The 18047-nt window shown below is 43.1% G+C and overlaps 1 protein-coding gene across 8 annotated transcripts in view; it reads right to left on the minus strand.

Moving 5' to 3' along the window:
- FUT10 (fucosyltransferase 10) overlaps window positions 1–18047 on the minus strand; it is a 106915-nt gene that overhangs the window by 27124 nt on the left and 61744 nt on the right. The window contains exon 5 of one of the 8 annotated variants that reach the window (XR_001792574.3): window positions 2091–2339. The exons of 6 other annotated variants lie outside the window; for them this stretch is intronic. Coding sequence is in view for 1 of the 2 variants with exons in the window: in XM_051842613.2 (XP_051698573.2) it covers window positions 5206–5244 (39 nt within the window). In the remaining variant the exon portion in view is untranslated. Of the gene's footprint in view, window positions 1–2090; window positions 2340–5125; window positions 5245–18047 lie in introns of those variants that run through there. One more of the 8 variants, XM_051842613.2, reaches the window with a different exon arrangement.

The following is an 18047-nucleotide window of genomic DNA, read 5'->3' on the forward strand; positions in this document are numbered from 1 at the left end:
GAGCAACCGGGACAGAATCCGGCACCCCAACCGGGACTAGAACCTGGGGTGCTGGCACTGCAGGTGGAGGATTAGCCAAGTGAGCCGTGGCACCAGCCAGAAATAATATTCTTGCTTAGAAGTTTTTATTTTTCTTTTAAGATCTTGAATATATCATACCACTCTCTTATGGCCTATAGGGGTCCACTGAGAAGTCTGATGCTTTCCTTTATATGTAACTTGATGTTTTTCTTTATTATCTTTAGGCTAATTTTTTTGTTTTTAACTTTTGACAATTTGACAGCCATATGTCTTGGAGAAGACCTTTTTGGGTTGAATCTCCTTGGGGTTCCATGAGTTTTTGCATCTGGATGTCGATGTCTCTTCTAAGACCTGGGAAGTTTTCAACTATAATTTCATTTAGCAGGTTCTCAACACTTTTTTCCATTTCTTCTCCTTCAGGAATACCTATAATATAAATATTTGGTCATTTAATGGTACCCCATGTTTCACATAGACCTTCTTCATTCTTTTTTTTTTAATTCTTTCCTCTTTATTTTTGTCTGACTGGGCTATTTCAAAATTCTTGTCCCTCAAGGTCAGAAATTCTTTCTTCCACTTTGTCTTTTCTGTTGTTAAAGTTCTCAATTACATTTTTATTTAACTGATTGAGGATTTCATCTCCAAAATTTCTATTTAGTTCTTCTTAATGAGTTCTAGCTCCTTAGTAATGATTTAATTCATGTCACTCATTGACTTCCTCATTTCTTTAAATCTGTCCATATAATCTTGCATCTTGTTGAGTTTCCTTACACTCAGTATTTTGAATTCTATATCTGTCACTTCATAGACTTCCTTCAATTCAGGGAATTCTGGAGGAGTATTATATTATTTTGGAGGCATCAAGCTACCTTGCTTCTTCATGTCTCCTGCATCCCTACATTGATGTCTATCCATCTGGTGTATTTGTCCCTACTTTTGTATGGAGTGGGTTTTATTGTAAAAGAGTTTATAGTTGAGCTGGACTGCAGGGTATCACTTGGCTTGTTGCTTTGGCTTTAGTTTTAGATGAGCCCAGGAGTGTAGCCTCTGAGTGATTTCTTTTGTCTTAGTCAATGTCAGCTGTGTCTAAAAGTAACACAGTGGTTATAGGGATAGAAGTGTGGCTTTGAGATGAGTAAGTGTTTCCTTGGGTTGAGTATCTTTTTCCCACAGAGAGTTCATTGTCAGTCTCCCTGGTGACTGTGTTAGCCAGGGCCTTGTTCTTGGTGCTGAGGGAGACAAGCATAGCTGCCCCCTTGTCCTATTGGCAAGCCTGAATGATGCTGGGGTTCTGGCACCAACTGCTGTGGCTCTAGGACTGTGTGATTTGGATGAACCCTTCCTTAGGTCCTGCTAGAAGACTATGTGATACAGAAGGACCTTTCCTCAGGTCCAGCTGATGCTGTGGCTTATAATACCAAGATCCTTAGTCCTAAGACTAGGCTATGTGAAGAGAATCCTGTTCCAATCCTACAGGGTGACTACAAGGTATACAAGGAAATTTTACTGTGGAGGATATGAGTCCAGAGAGGGGGAATGTGGGTAAGTTCTTCCCTATGTCCACTGGGTAGATGCCAGTGGCAATGAGAAATTTAGAATGAATTGCTACAGTCCTGGTATTGCAGGGTATAGTGGAGTCATTACCCAGATCTTCCAGGTGGGAGTGGATTTTTTTTATGGGCTGCTTCTGGTGTTAACCCCCAGAAGCTTAGGTGAATGGCCCAGCTCCCATGGAGTGCATGAGCATAGCCTTGAGGCTAATGCGTAAAACTGCCACAGTTAAAGGATGTAGGGATCTGTCCTTTGCCCCACACATTGCCCTGACTATAACTACAATGCTGGTAGAAGTAGAATAGAGGTATATTGCTTGGCTTTTTGCAGCTGAGTATGGCATTCTGTTTGGATGGTGAGGGGGAGGGAAGGAAAGCAAAGTGGCTTCCATGCTCTAAGCCGGGCAGTTGCTCAGATCCCAGTCAGCTCTCCAGGCTGAAAGTAAGTCAGTGTGTGACTGTGGAATTCCCTCTCAGTTAAAACTGCAAGAGGCAGGGCACATGGCAGTTTCTTCCTACCTTAGGGTGGTAAGATGGTAGCTCACAGCCAGCAGCTGGCTGTGTCACATGGCTGGCTGTGCAATGTCTCTGTATTCTCTCCTCTTGTTTCACAGAGTCTTCGAGTCCTAGTTGGTTTTTGTTTTTTCACTTCTTTACCAAAGGTTTCTGTCATTCAGACCCCTGGAGATGAAATCTTTTCTTTGTTCTTTCCATATTCCAAAGCAGCTTGTTGGTGAGGCTATGCCCTATTTAGCATTTTGGATCCTCCTTAAAGGAGATATAAATCATCAACAAAGACTGAATGAATTATGTAGGGAAAGAATCAAATATGGTTATTAACTAGGCGAGAACAAAAGGTTGTATAGGTAAAAGAAAAACTCAGTATACTACAAGGCTCAATAAGTTACAGAGCCACAACTACATAAACATTGAGCATTAAGAAACAGTGTATGAACATGTTATTTAGAAATATCAAGTATGTATAAACATCTAAATTACTAAATAGTTAGCTACACACTGTGGTTGCACCTGGGGAGGAGGGAAAGGAAGCAGAAGATGACTGATTCATTAACTGAGTAGAACTATTTGAGGCCGGCGCCGTGGCTCACTAGGCTAATCCTCCGCCTTGCGGCGCCGGCACACCGGGTTCTAGTCCCGGTCGGGGCGCCGGATTCTGTCCCGGTTGCCCCTCTTCCAGGCCAGCTCTCTGCTGTGGCCAGGGAGTACAGTGGAGGATGGCCCCAGTGCTTGGGCCCTGCACCCCATGGGAGACCAGGAGAAGCACCTGGAAGACCTTTCTGTCTATCTCTATCACTGTCCACTCTGCCTGTCAAAAAAAAAAAAAAAAAGAACTATTTGATTCTTTAATGTATAAAGTCTGGCTTCCAAAGGTCTAGAAAAAGTACAGGGATTTTTTTTTAATTCAAGATAACATTGAGCACAGAAAACCAGGATACAAATCCAAACTGAAACTTTTGAGTCAACTGCTCACTTTTCTTGGCTGTTAGGTACAGATGCCAAACTGTACCCTGCTGAACAGAATATCAGAAGCAGATAGCTACAGACTATAGATAGGGAAGTCTGGAATCAATATAAAGAACTATGTAACTAAGGCTGGCACTGTGGTTTAGAAGCCTCCACCTGCAGTGCTGGCATCCAACATGGGTGTCAGTTCGAGTCCCAGCTGCTCCACTTTCGATCTAGCACTCAGCTATGGCCTGGGAAAGCAGTAGAAGATGGCCCAAGTCCTTGGGCCCCTGCACCTGCGTGGGAGACCCAGAAGAAGCTCCTGGCTCCTGGCTTCAGATCAGCCCAGCTCCAGCCATTGTGGCCATTTGGGGAATGAATCAGCTGATGGAAGACTTTGCTCTCTCTCTACCTCTGCCTCTTGTAACTCTGCCTTTCAAGTAAATAAATAAATCTTTAAAAAAAAAGAGATGGTATGCCTGTTTATAATACCATACACTGTCATGTGCTAACATGAAGGATCTTGCTTTAAAAAAATTTAATTGCCAGTACTGTAAATGTCCTGGCACAAATTAAGGACAACTTCTTCATGATACTTAATTACCAATCATCTGGTAGCTATATTGATCCCTTAACTTTCAATGACCTGCCCAACTCTGACTGTTTTATATGAGAAAAATCAGTAATCAAGCCTATTTCCTTGCCTACCAGCTGTAGAGTCCATTCAACAGTCTGAAAGTGACATCACAGAGAAAAGAACCTTGCAAAATAGAATCTTTTAACTGTAATGTTCCACCAGAAGTACTTCAGAGTATAATCTGAGGAAAGTGTGTCTGATGAAATAGTTATGGCTTTTTTAGAAATAACTAAGTTTCAGCGTCCCGTTCTAATTTGAAGTATTGGGCGGAAAAAAAAAGAAAAAAAAAAAAACAAGCTATTTCTGACCTATGGTTTCAAAATATTTTGCTTCCAAAGACAACATGGCTCCAGTTTAACAATGAGGAAAAAACAGGTAATCTTTACATTGACAACTTTTCTTGAGTCTGACAGGGAACTGAATTCTAATGAGTGACAAGCCTTTTGAAGCAGAGGTTGACACCTGATCTATTTTACTCTTGGCAGAACTCAGGAGAAAGGTGGCCACCACACAAACACATAACAAGAAATCAGTTAATACCTTAACAAAGTCTTGAAGGTGAAGTATGGACTTACTATGTCAGCTTGGAGCAGCTGGGAATGTCAGGTATGAAAGGGGAGTTCAAATTCACCCAACAGCTCTACCATGTACCACCACTGGAGGCCCAAAAAGAAGACTGAGGGCAGCACAGGGAACGAGAAAGAGTCCCCAGCCTTGGTGCTGAGTGAAGGAGGTGGGGCTGGTGATCAGCTTCTGCTGCGGGACATTCATGAAGACCCTCCACCGTCCACAGACCCTTACCTTATAAAGAGCAGAAGCCTTAAACCACCATAGGGGCAACTGCAAACCCTTCCCCCCAAATCCAAGAAAAAAAAATCTATTAATTCTGGGAGTAAAAGGAGCAGCACACTCATCTTTTTCATTATGGAGGGCAGCCTGGAAAGGATTTTGAGTCTTGGATCCAACAACCAAAGTTCACCTACCGCTGGTGGGAGACACTAAACTCTCTCCTATTCAAATCAACCACAAATACAAGGCAGAGTTTGGCTACCCTGGGAAGGAAACACAAGAACACTGGAAAAGCCTCCCCCAAGATCCAGAAATTCAGAACCTGTCTAAGCCTGAGGCTGCCAAGAAAACAAAGAACCCACCCTACACTCAACTTGGGACTACTGCTAAGCAACAAGCAAGAGAAGTTTACAGATGGAAGAGGAGCAAGGACATGGAGAAGACACAATATCTGTGGCATTATAATGCAGGAGAAATACCAAGCAAAACTCTTTAGCATACTGCTCTAAGCATAACAGTGCTTATATACTGAATAATTATTATTAATGGAAAAACTTGAAGGCTAGGGAGCACAGAACATAGCAACAGCCACACAAAACCCAAAGCTAGTTCAACTTCTGATGAGTCTGACTCAATGCACACAGATTAGCAGTCTGACAGAAAAAGAGGTATGTCCATTTCCACATGTAAATGCTATTTACCTCAGGCTCTGTGGCTTTGCACAGCATGTCCACCAATCCATCAAAAATCATAAGACACATAAAAAGCAGGGAAGGGATTCTGTCAGGAGATAAAGAAATCAACAGAATCAGACTCAGAAATGACTCAGATAATGGAAATACCGGGTGAGAACTTTAAAAACAACTACCACTATCATGTTAAAGTATGCTGTGGAAAAGTTAGGCAATGTGCATGATCATAAGGAAAGTTTCAGCAGAAAGCTGTAATATGAAACAAGAGTCAAATGGAAATGCTGGGCTTCAGTAGCTTAGCAGATGTTGAATTAGGTGAGTGCTAAATTCACTTCCAACTCTGATATTCTGTGATTCTAATACCACCACTTTAAGAAGCTAAGAGAAAGAAGCTAACTGATAGAATTAAAAAGCAGAGAATGATCCAACATGGGAAGCGAGATACACAGCAGACTTATAGAATGGCAGATGTCCTAAACAGCACTCTGGCCTCAGAATCAGCCAATAAGGCATTCGGATCCAGCTAAAAAGCCCATGAGAGTATTTCAGGCTTGGAAAGCCAAAACACTCTTGCAAAAAAAAAAAAAAAAAAAAAAAAAAAAACTAAATGAAAGATCTCTGTGAGTGAGATCCCAGCAGAAAGAACAGGCCATCAAAGGAGGTACCTTTATCTGAAGGGAGGAGAGAACTTCCACTTTGACTATGACCTTGTCTAAATAGGATCGGAGTTGGCAAACTCAAGAGGCTTCCATAGTCTTGGCAATTCATGACAAGAGCCTCGGGTGATTACTGACGCCATAAATGAGAGTGTCAATTTGTTAAATCAACAACAGGAGTCACTGTGCACTTACCCCCCATGTAGGATCTCTGTCCTTAATGTGTTATACTATGTGAATTAACATTATAACTAGTACTCAAACAGCACTTTATACTTTGTGTTTCTGTGTGGGTGCAAACTGTTGAAATCTTTACTTAGTATATACTAAATTGATCTTCTGTATATGAAGAGAATTGAAAATGAATCTTGATGTGAAAGGGATGGGAGAGGAAGTGGGAGATGGGATGGTTGCGGTTGGGAGGGAGGTTAGGGGGGAAAGCCGCAATAATCCAAAAGTTGTACTTTAGAAATTTATATTTATTAAATAAAAGTTAAAAATAAAGAAGCTAAGAGAAGAAAACTCAAAATAAGGACATGAAGGGCTTATATGTAGGAAACATAAGGTAACAAATTATCTCCCACTTGGAATTATCCCCTCATACTTTTCATTTAAAACAGAAAAAGCAAGGAAAAATTAACACAGGCATCTTGGCTTAGAAAATAAATTCTGGGCCGGCGCCGCGGCTCACTAGGCTAATCCTCCACCTTGCGGCGCTGGCACACTGGGTTCTAGTCCCGGTCGGGGCGCCGGATTCTGTCCCGGTTGCCCCTCTTCCAGGCCAGCTCTCTGCTATGGCCCGGGAGTGCAGTGGAGGATGGCCCAAGTGCTTGGGCCCTGCACCCCATGGGAGACCAGGAGAAGCACCTGGCTCCTGCCTTCGGATCAGCGCGGTGTGCCAGCCGCAGCGCGCCAGTCACAACGGCCATTGGAGGGTGAACCAACGGCAAAGGAAGACCTTTCTCTCTGTCTCTCTCACTGTCCACTCTGCCTGTCAAAAATAAATAAAGAAAAAAAAAGAAAATAAATTCTATTAACCATAAAACAGATTGTCAGCTTTGTTCAGTTTAAACTTAAATAAGACATCTCTAAATTGCCTTATCTTTTTAGGGTCTTGGCATACTGAATCCTTTTTTCCAAGAAATCTTTCCCATTTTCAGACCTTATTTATCATCCTAATCTCAAAAATTCATCCAAACTATTTGCAACATCATCTCTAATCTTTTTTTAAGATTTTGAGAGTTAGTTATAGACAGTGAGAGGAAGAGACAGAAAGAAAGGTCTTCCTTCCATTGGTTCACTCCCCAAATGGCCTCAACAGCTGGAACTGTGCCGATCCGAAGCTAGGAGCCAGGTGCTTCCTCCTTGTCTCCCATGCAGGTGCAGGGGACAAGCACTTGGGCCATCCTCCACTGCACTCCCGGGCCAAAGCAGAGAGCTGGACTGGAAGAGGGGCAACCGGGACAGTATCCAGTGCCCCGACCGGGACTAGAACCTGGTGTGCCAGTGCCGCAGCGAAGGATTAGCCTAGTGAGCCGTGGCGCCGGCCATGTTGGGTAACTTTTAACAACTGATTTCTGTGACACAGCATAAAGTCTTACATTTAGTAGTTATCAGGTTAAAAAAAAAGTTCAAAGGAAGAAAATATAAAGCAATTCATTCTCTCCTGGCAATGTTCCATTTGATGATTCAAGACTTTCCCAGTGGCAATTCAATACCAAAGGGAACACTATGCCAGAACACTTTAAGATGAGAAAGCATTTATAAGCATCTTGGTTACCACCGTCATAACTTGGTAGCTTATGGAACCACTGTAACAGCCATAGCCCTCAACACTCTGCAGCAGTACTGACAACTGGCTCTCCATGACTGGGAATCTTTGGAAGATTGTCGTAGAATTTTTACTATAAACATTCAGGTCTCCAATTTTAGAGAACCCTTCCTTCACAGTGCACATCAGTGTTTCTATCTATGGTTATTGATTACTGTCTATCTCAATCATAAGCTCTATGATAAAGGACCATGTCTCATTGTTCACCACTGCCTGGTTCAATCATATCAGAAACAATGTACACCCTGTATTAAAAAATTTTCAATAAATTTGTTCAATATATAAAATGAATGGAGACTTCCAGATTAAAATTATTGACTAGAAAGAAAATTTTATTCCCTCTTGGAACTCCACAAAGTGACTTCATTATTAAGACAAAGATTCACAAGGGAACCAAAATCAATAAAACAGCAATGAAAGTTTGGGAGTTGCAGAAGTTAAGAGACAGGTGGCAAGTGACTTAGTTGACCTGAGAAAGCTGAGTTTGAAGAAGTGGTGGCAAAGCAGAAAAGCAACTCAACGTACACTGTAGAGTGCCCAACACATCCAGACATCTGGTGGCATAAAGAATCCGTGAGGCCGGTGCCACGACTCACTAGGCTAATCCTCTGCCTGCGGCGCTGGCACACCGGGTACTAGTCCCAGTCGGGGCACCGGATTCTGTCCCGGTTGCCCCTCTTCCAGGCCAGCTCTCTGCTGTGGCCAGGGAGTGCAGTGGAGGATGGCCCAAGTGCTGGGGCCCTGCACCCCATGGGAGACCAGGAGAAGCACCTGGCTCCTGCCTTCGGATCAGCGTGGTGCGCTGGCCGCGGCACACCGGCCGCGGCGGCCACTGGAGGGTGAACCAACGGCAAAAGGAAGACCTTTCTCTCTGTCTCTCTCTCACTGTCCACTCTGCCTGTCAAAAAAAATTTAAATTAAAAAAAAATCTGTGGGGGCACCAGAGCTGTGGCATCACAGGTAGAGCTGCCACCTGCAGTGCCAGCATCCCATATAGGTGCTGGTTCAAGTCCCAGCTGCTCCATTTCCAATCAAGCTCTCTGTTATGGCTTGGGAAAGCAGTAGAAGATGGCCCAAGGTCTTGGACCCCTGAACTGACCTGGGACACCTAGAAGAAGCTCCTGGCTCTTGGCTTCAGATCAGCTCAGTTCTGGCTATTGCAGTCCATTGGAGATTGAACCAGCAGATAGAAGATTCAATCAATCTCTCTCTCTCTCTCTCTCTCTGTCTCTCACTCTCCCCCCTCTCTCTCTGTCTCTTCCTCTGTCTCTCTCTCTCTCTCCCCCTCCCTCCCTTCCTCTGCCTCTCTGTAATTCTGTCTTTCAAATAAATAAATGATTCTTTAAAAAAAATCTGTGGAAGTAGGCATAAAGATGGTGCTAAAAACAAGAGTTTCTTCTCATTTTAGTAGGAAGCAGCTGAAACCCCAGATAACTATTCTGCACAAATGGAAGACATACTCTCCCATCCCAGCAAAAATTAAGGTGTGTCCTTTAAAGAAACTTGAGGGCCGGCGCCGCGGCTCAATAGGCTAATCCTCCACCTTGCGGCGCCGGCACACCGGGTTCTAGTCCCGGTCGGGGCGCCGGATTCTGTCCCGGTTGCCCCTCTTCCAGGCCAGCTCTCTGCTATGGCCAGGGAGTGCAGTGGAGGATGGCCCAAGTGCTTGGGCCCTGCACCCCATGGGAGACCAGGAAAAGCACCTGGATCCTGGCTCCTGCCATCGGATCAGCGCGGTGCGCCCGGCTGCAGCGGCGGCCATTGGAGGGTGAACCAGCGGCAAAAGGAAGACCTTTCTCTCTCTGTCTCTCTCTCACTGTCCACTCTGCCTGCCAAAAAAAAAAAAAAAAAAAAGAAACTTGAATGGTCTTTTTGTTAAAAATTTTTATTTAAGGTATACAAATTTCGATTCAGGAATATAGTGATACTTTTCACCCTACCCTCCCTCCTGCCCACACTCCCAACCTTTTTCCTTTTCCCTCTACAATTCCCATTCTTATTTTTTATAAAGATATATTTTCAGTTAACTTTATAATCCTACACTAAGTAGAGAGTTCAACAAATAGTATGAAAGAGAAAAAATATGTTCCTCAACAGTTGAGATAAGGGCTGTTAAAAATCATTGCATCTCAATTGTTGAAATCTTTACTTAGTATATACTAAGTTGATCTTCTGTATTTAAAGATAATAAAAATGAAACTTAATGAAGAATGGGATGGGAGAGGGAGTAGGAGATGGGATGGTTTGAGGGTGGGAGGGTGGTTATGGGGGAGAAACTGCTATAATCCAAAAGTTGTACTTTTCTAAAAAAAAAAAAAATCATTGCATCTCAAAGTGTCAATTTCACTCCTATAGAGTATCTTTTAGGTACTCTTATTAGTTACCACACATCAGGGAGATCATATGGTATCTGTCTTTTGGGGACTGGCTTATTCCACTAAGTATAATAGTTTCCAGTTGCATCCATTTTGTTGCAAAAGACAGGGTTTTTGTTTTGTTTTTTTTTTACCACTGTGTAATATTTCACAGTGTATATATATCATAATTTCTTTATCCAGTCAGTTGATAGATATCTGTGTTGATCATATATCTTAGCTATTGTGAGTTGAGCTACAGTGAATGGGGTGGGGGATGATGGGGGTACAGAGAACTCTTTCATATGCTGATTTCTTTTGGCTTAGGTAAATTCCCAGAAGTGGGATAGCTGGAACATATGGTAGGTCTATATTCAGATTTCTGAGGTATCTCCATACTGTCTTCCACAGTGGCTGTACCAGTTTACATTCCCACCAACATGGATTAGGGTACCTTTTTGCCCACATCCTTGCCAGTATTTGTTGTTTGTTGATTTCTGTATGAGAGCCATTCTAACTAGGGTGAGGAGAAAACTCATTGTGGTTTTGATTTGCATTTCCCTGATTGCTAGTGATCCTAAGCATTTTTTCAAGTGTCTGTTGGCCATCTGAATTTCTTCTCTTGAAAAATGTCTGTTCAAGTCCTTTGCCCATTTCTTAATTGGATTGTTTGTTGAACAGTATTTAGACTCAGAGAGCATAGGCATAGGGGAGGGTAAAGGTAATGTACCCTAACAGAAGCCTCTCAACCTCACCTATGTCTTATTCCAGCTATGTAGGGCTGTGGCCAAGTAAACATCTCACCTCCTTCCATGTGATTCTCTCTTCCTGCCCTAGAATTCAACTGTTGATGTCACTGTGGAACTCTTCTCAGGATCTACATCACACATGTACAAGCAGAAAATGAGGTGGGGGTGGGGTTTGTTTTAACCCAGTGGGGCAAATTTTTGACCAAAAAGAGAATAAAGCCAATGGATAAATTCTCTCCCTTTCCTTATCCTGAAAGAATGGGATATGTGTATGTGTCTCAGGGGTAACATCCTAAGGAGTCCCACTTAGAAGCACTTAGCTCAATGACATCCTCATGGTTTCCTTCCTTTCTATATTGTTTCATTTATCTGTCCCTCTATCCTCCCCCTCAGATTCTTCTCCCTAAAAATATCATAGCACATATGCCTCTGCTTCCATTTCTGTTTTCTATGGGACCTAGGTTAAGATCATTGGTATCAGGAGTCACCCTAAAAATATTAGTCATACGATGGCAATAAAGTCCCCATCTTTAAAATGAGCAAGGTAATCATCTGTTTATCACCAGCATTTAGCATGTAAGTGAGAAAGCAGAGTCCCTGCCCTGAGAGGAAATAGTTCATGTACCAAAAGATGCATCTGGAGGACCCAGATGGGATGTGCTGGAGGACCAGGGGAAGCGTGTGTAGGAGTGTGTCACCAAGGAGGAACATGAGGTTAAAACCAGAAGATTTTATTGACCTGGAGGGACTTGCTTATGGTATTGTACCTGAAAATGGTCCTAATGATTTGTCAAATGGCTCCATGAACATGTGAGATGGTTTTGGACATTGTGATAGTCCATTGTAAATATAACAGGGATGAAGCTGGCATGGATTTACCATGAAAGATCTAGAACCACCTTCCCAGCAATGTTTCCAAGAGGGCCAAGAGCACACTTCCTTTACAGTATCAACACAGACAGCACTGGCAAATGAAGGAGGAACACAGATTATAGGTACTCCTGTAGAACTAGGGTCCCTAAAGTAACAGCAACTACAAAATGGGTAAAGATCAGATATCAGCACTTAAAGGCAAGGAGGAATTAACTACCAGAATGGGTAGCAATGCCAAACAGGTAGAGCCTCAACTCTCAGGAATCACAGCATTTCTACAAGTGAGATAGATGAGCAAGATAAGTAGACTGCTGCTCAACCGTACAACTGAAAGGGAGAGGCTGCAAAGAGAAAAGTCATGGCAATTGCCATAGTGGACATTCCAGCCCTCACTCTAAAATTAAATCAGTGCACACTGCAGACCTCATTAATTAAGGGGGCCATTTTGATTGAATTGTTCACTGGATAAGGAAAACAAAACATTCAGATTTTTCAAATACTATAAGACAGAGGGTCCGAGTTGACATAGTTAACAGGGGCTCAAAACTCCACCGCAGTCCTCTGGGTAGAGTGGGAGTACACGTGACAAATGGTGTGTTCACCTATTTCTAGTGCCTTTAATGTGTCTACAAAGCCACCAGTGTCTCCTTGGTTTGCAGCTAGGAGAAGCCTTATAAAGTTCCCTGATCTCTTGCCTAAGAAAAATCAAGTCAGATCCCTTAAAACCTAACCCTCAGCCAGATAGTAAGTCTGAGTCAACATCAGAGCCTTAAAACATTGCAAAGATCAATGCCCCTATCAGACTGGGAGCTTTCTGATTCAAAACCCCACCACCAAACTAATTTTATTAACGTGTTTGCCCCTGACACAAACAAGATCAATCGTGACAGAAGATGGGGGATTACCATGAACTTAACTTGACAGTAGACCCAACTGCAGCTGCCTTACTGAATATGGAATCAGCACTGCTCCAGTTAACATCTAACCTCTGATGGCAATATCCGCTAATAGGTCCCTACAGAGAGGAAGCTCACAACATGCAGGTATGTAGTATGATTTGTTCTTGAATGTCAGCCAGCCTCTCCCCTCTGTCACCTCACTGCTAATTCCATGGGCTCATGAACAGAGAAGACATTATAGCAAAGGCAGAGGCTACGCATGAACCACAAAGCCTTGTCACCTATTCATAAAGGCAGAATCCATTACTGCCACTCCTGAATACTGAACATACCAGCAATGAAGATAAGTCTGAGCCTTTTGCTATGGCCCCATTCCTTAAGGAGATCACCTAGTCTCTAAATGAGAGACTAACATCCATTCACTCTAGAAAGACCAGAGATTTGTCCTTGCTGGACAGACGTTTGACTTCCTCATCCTCCATTCCTCTGTCATGACTTAACATTCAGGGGTCACACAACACTTTCCTCAGCAACATAACATCCTACACCACATTAACACACACCTGTGGACTCACTGCACGGTGAAGGAAACATCAAAATGGACACATGACACTGTGACAACAGATAATGTAATCGTGGACACAGGATTTACTGGTTTTTTTATGTACCCCATCACTCAGAAGAAGCTAGCCTTAAAGAATTGTGGAATATCGTATGAGTGGCCCAGTTCAAGTACCAATGCAAGGACAATGTTCTACGGGTTTATTAAATCAGTAAACCATATTCGGGACTGTACTCTCATAAACAACTAGACTAGTTACAGCAACTAAGCATTAAAGTAGGATTGACTAATCTCACCATCATGCCCACTGATCCTGTTGCTTATTTTGTGTTTCTCATCCATGAAACCTTAAGCTTTCCTAGGTTCCTGGGCAGTAGAAAAGTACCCACAGAGAGGAAGCTCATAACAAGCAGGTGCAAGGCATGACTTGTTCTCCAATGTCAGCCAGCAGGACTCTTTTCCACCAGGAGCCCAGGAAGATTCCCAATAAACTTAATCTACACAACTACAGCTGTTACCTAGTCACTTTGAGTTCTTCATGCCAGTAGATGAACAGGAAGATAAAGGACTAATGAAGAGTTAACATTACTGCTGCACAGTAGATTCAAATTGGGTATGTCAGGGACTACGCAACATGCACGCAGGAATCACAGCCTGAGGTGGGCGAGGCAATACTGACTCCCAAGAGGAGAAGATGTGGCTTGCCCGACCAAGAAGCAACCAAGACCAAGCCACTGACCAAGAGTGATGGGAATGAAGAACAGGTTGAAAAGTGGGAAAACAATGTGTGTCAGTCACTGCTTTTACACCAGCAGCAGTGGGGTCAGGAACATGTGTTGTCAGCCCTCTTATAGGAAGTTGTTCAGAGACTTGGGCTGACCACATTTTCGAGAAAATTCTGTGACTAACTGGACTTGGGGGAACAAAACAATGGCATCTCCTCTCATAACTATTAAATACTGGAGCCTAAGACCTGGATATAATGGGAAAGTGGGAATCTGGGTGCATCAGCATAGATGGCCTCTTGTCTAGCTCTGCATGGGGTCTGACAGACATCACACAAACATAACCTGACACAACATCACCTCCTGGCTGCACCCGTGCCTTCCATCTCCTGCCCTAAGGTTTCCATATGCAACATGTTTCTTGCACTCTTGCTAGGACCTTGTATATTAAACTGTCTTGCACATTTTGTGTTACCCAGGCTTAAACAATTAGAAGCCATCAAACTCCAAGCAGTACTTCAGAGAACACCTCTGAAAAAACCCACATTCTACCGGGACCCTTAGATTGACCTCTAGAAGAACACCCTGCTTCTGTTTCCCCAGCGACTCCCCTTTTCAGAATAAAGCAGCCAGAGCAGTCATCTTCCAGTCCCCCCAACAGAAGTTAGGGTTCCATTCTTCTTTGTGGGGAATCTGAGGCGTCAAAGGGTTAATGGGGGCCGGCGCCGCGGCTCACTAGGCTAATCCTCCACCTGCAGCACCAGCACACTGGGTTCTAGTCCTGGTTGGGGCGCCGGATTCTGTCCTGGTTGTTCCTCTTGCAGTCCAGCTCTGCTGTGGCCTGGAAGTGCAGTGGAGGATGGCCCAAGTGCTTGGGCCCTGCACTCCATGGGAGACCAGGAGAAGCACCTGGCTCCTGCCTTCGGATCAGCACGGTGCGCCGGCCGTGGCGGCCATTGGAGGGTGAACCAACGGCAAAGGAAGACCTTTCTCTCTGTCTCTCTCTCACTATCCACTCTGCCTGTCAAAAAAAAGGGGGGGTTATTGGGGGGAACCCGACATACTGGAGGAAAGAGGCAAAGAAGGAAAAGAGAGAGAAGGAGAACATAAGAGAGAGAGACAGAGGTCAGGAGACAGAGAGAAAGAGAGAGAGAGAGAGAAACACGTGTTCAGTAACAGGTCCTTTTAAAATTTGCCAGGGCAGGCAGGGAAGTAGGAGCAGCGAATCCCATTAGGACGGGGGTGGGGCTCACACCGGTGGTTGGGCCATGTGGCCACCTGGCTTCCAGCAATGGCGGCGGGGGCTAGAGCCTAGGATGGTGTCAGGGTGTAGATGGAGCCATAGATAAGACTACGCCATTTTACTAACAATCTATATAATAGCCCCAAACAGGAAACAACTCCAATGTCTATCAACAGGCAGGCAGATAAACAAATTTTGAACATTTAAATCTGTTCATAAATGAAACACCGATACACAAAGCATTGTGGATAAGTGTCAACACTATCATAGCATTGCATGCTATACTTGGATGACTCTATTTATGAAAAGTTCTAGAAAACTGTCTGGGCTTCTTGGTAAAAAGCAGCACAGGGCAGATGGGTGGTTGCTTGACAAAAGGGAGGGAGGGGGGCCAGCACTGAGGTGCAGTAGGCTAAGCCTCTGTCTGTGGTGCCAGCACCCAAATGGGTACCAGTTCATGTCCCAGCTGCCCCTGTCCAATCCAGCTCTTTGCTATGGCCTGGGAAAGCAGCATAAGTTGGCCCAAGCGCTTGGGCCCCTGTACCCATGTGGAATACTCAGATGAAGCTCCTGGCTCCTGACTTTGGATCAGTCCAGCTAAGGCTGTTGTGGTCATTTGGGGAGTGAACCAGCAGATGGAAGACCTTTCTCTCTGTCTCTCCCTCTCTCTGTCTGTAACTCTACTTCTCAAATAAATAAATAAAATCTTTTAAAAAAGGGGTGGGGTGGGGTGGAAAGGGATTGTATTACAAAGGAACCTGAGGAAGTTTGGGGGCAGGGGATAGAAATGTGGTGATGCTTTCACAGATGTATTCTTATGTCATAACCAATCAAAATGGGCAGTTATTATATACCAGTTACACTTCAATAAAGCTAATTTTTTTGTTTATCCCAATAACATAAGGTTAGATTTCTGATCATTACATGATATCTCCCCTATTATAGCCTCTTTGAAGACAGGATTACTTATCAAAAATACTCTTTAACTAACTAAAATGGGTGGCCTCTTCAATACTGAAAGACTTTGTGGAGCTGGTGCAGTGGCATATGGAGGCATCAATATCCCATATTGGGGTGCCAGTTCCAAACCTGGCTGCTCTATTTCTGATCCAGTGCCTGCTAATGTGCCTAGGAAAGTAGCGGAAGATGGCCCAAGTGCTTGGGTCCCTGCCACCCATGTGTGAGACCTGGATGGAGTTCCAAGCTCCTGCCTTGAGTAGGGCCCAACCTTGGCTATTGTGGCCATTGGGGTAGTCAACCAGTGGATGGAAGATCTGTGTGTGTGTGTGTGTGTGTGTGTGTGTGTATCCTCTCTCTGAAACTCTGCCTTTCAAAAAAATAAATATTAGCAGACACTAGTCTTGTTTATGTGATCCCTTTGACTCTTAATCCTTTCATTATGGTCAATTATGAACTGAAACTGATCACTTTGACTAGTGAGATGGCATTGGTACATGCCACCTTGATGGGATTGTATTGGAATCCCTGGCACGTTTCTAACTCTACCGTTTGGGGCAAATCCGGTTGAGCATGTGCTAAACTGTACATCTCCTCTCTCTCTCTCTTATTCCCAATGTTATATTTAACAGGGATCACTTTTCAGTTAAATTTAAACACCTAAGAATAATTGTGTGTTAATTAAAGAGTTCAACTAATGGTATTAAGTAGAACAAAAAATACTAAAAGGAGCTGTGAGGTGAGAAATGTATGTCATTGGAGGCCACGATTATTGCGGTAATATTGTTACACAGCAACAGATAACTAATACACTAGATCCATGATTTATGAGAGAGAGAGGAGGGGAGAAGTAGAGAAATGGGAAGCACACTTGATGTTCTAACAGGATTTTCTATATCCAAATATAACAACTTAAACTATTGTCAACTGCAAGATAAAAATAATCAGATTTAGAGGGAGTGGATTGTTTTTTTATTCTTTGACTAAAACTGAAAAAAGTCCATGTTTAAGTATCATACGTAGGATACAGTAAGTACCACATACATGCATATTTAATTGCCACATATAAGTTATAACAACTCTTGTAAAATAAATGCAAATGAAAACAACTGGTCTAATACCAGTTACTTGCATGGTATCTCCTATTCTATGAGCACATTAGCATACGCACATTAGCATGTTGGATTGTGACTGGTCACTGAAGTGGAAGCACCCTGGAGGAAGGCCTGCTCTGCCTACCCTGTCCTGTTTCCTCGGAGAAGAGACTCAGTCACACTGCACTAAGGCACTCCGGACTACCACAGTCAGGGAGCGCTTTCTGCTGGAAACATAGGGATGGATGTGTCCTGCATCTTCTGAAGTTGTTGACCAGTGCCATTCATTACACCCTCTCTCTAGTCCCCCATTATCATTCCAATAGGGTTTCTGTGAATATAATCTCCAAGCCAAGAAAGGATCTTGAAAGAACAGCCAGGAAAATCTTCACTCTGAGAAATTCTGCTCTCTATCTTGACATATTTCGAGAATAAACAGCCAAAGGGCCATAACAGGGTCTCTGTACTCTCATGTGGTGTGTCTGTGATGTGGATTTTACTTTCTGCTGTAAGTTGCCCTATAACTTAGATCATAGAGGAGGTTATATAAAAGCAAATAAAAGAATTTAAATTTTCACAATTGTTTGTTTTAAGTGTTATAAACTTATCTAAACGTAAAATATTTAGTATATGAAAGCCCAATGGAGCCCAATATAGGATACACATAATACACAAACACAAAATTTCACATATTGTTCAGGCTTATAATTAACCTGAAATTAATGATAGCTAAAATAGGCATTTAAATATTTAACAAAAATTGCCTGCCTTCAGAGAATTTAGACAAAATATTTTGTATATATGGATTCAGGCAAAGGCATGATGGGTGACAGGTATGGGTCACCTCGGTTTTCTAAAAATCTCAGGAAGTTGAAACTAATCTTTCTTTTTCTTTCAATAAACTTCCTTTTAACAAAGCCAGTTATACATAAAGTGGGACCATTGCCA

The sequence above is a fragment of the Oryctolagus cuniculus genome, chromosome 2, assembly GCF_964237555.1.
Source record: "Oryctolagus cuniculus chromosome 2, mOryCun1.1, whole genome shotgun sequence".
NCBI lineage: Eukaryota > Metazoa > Chordata > Mammalia > Lagomorpha > Leporidae > Oryctolagus > Oryctolagus cuniculus.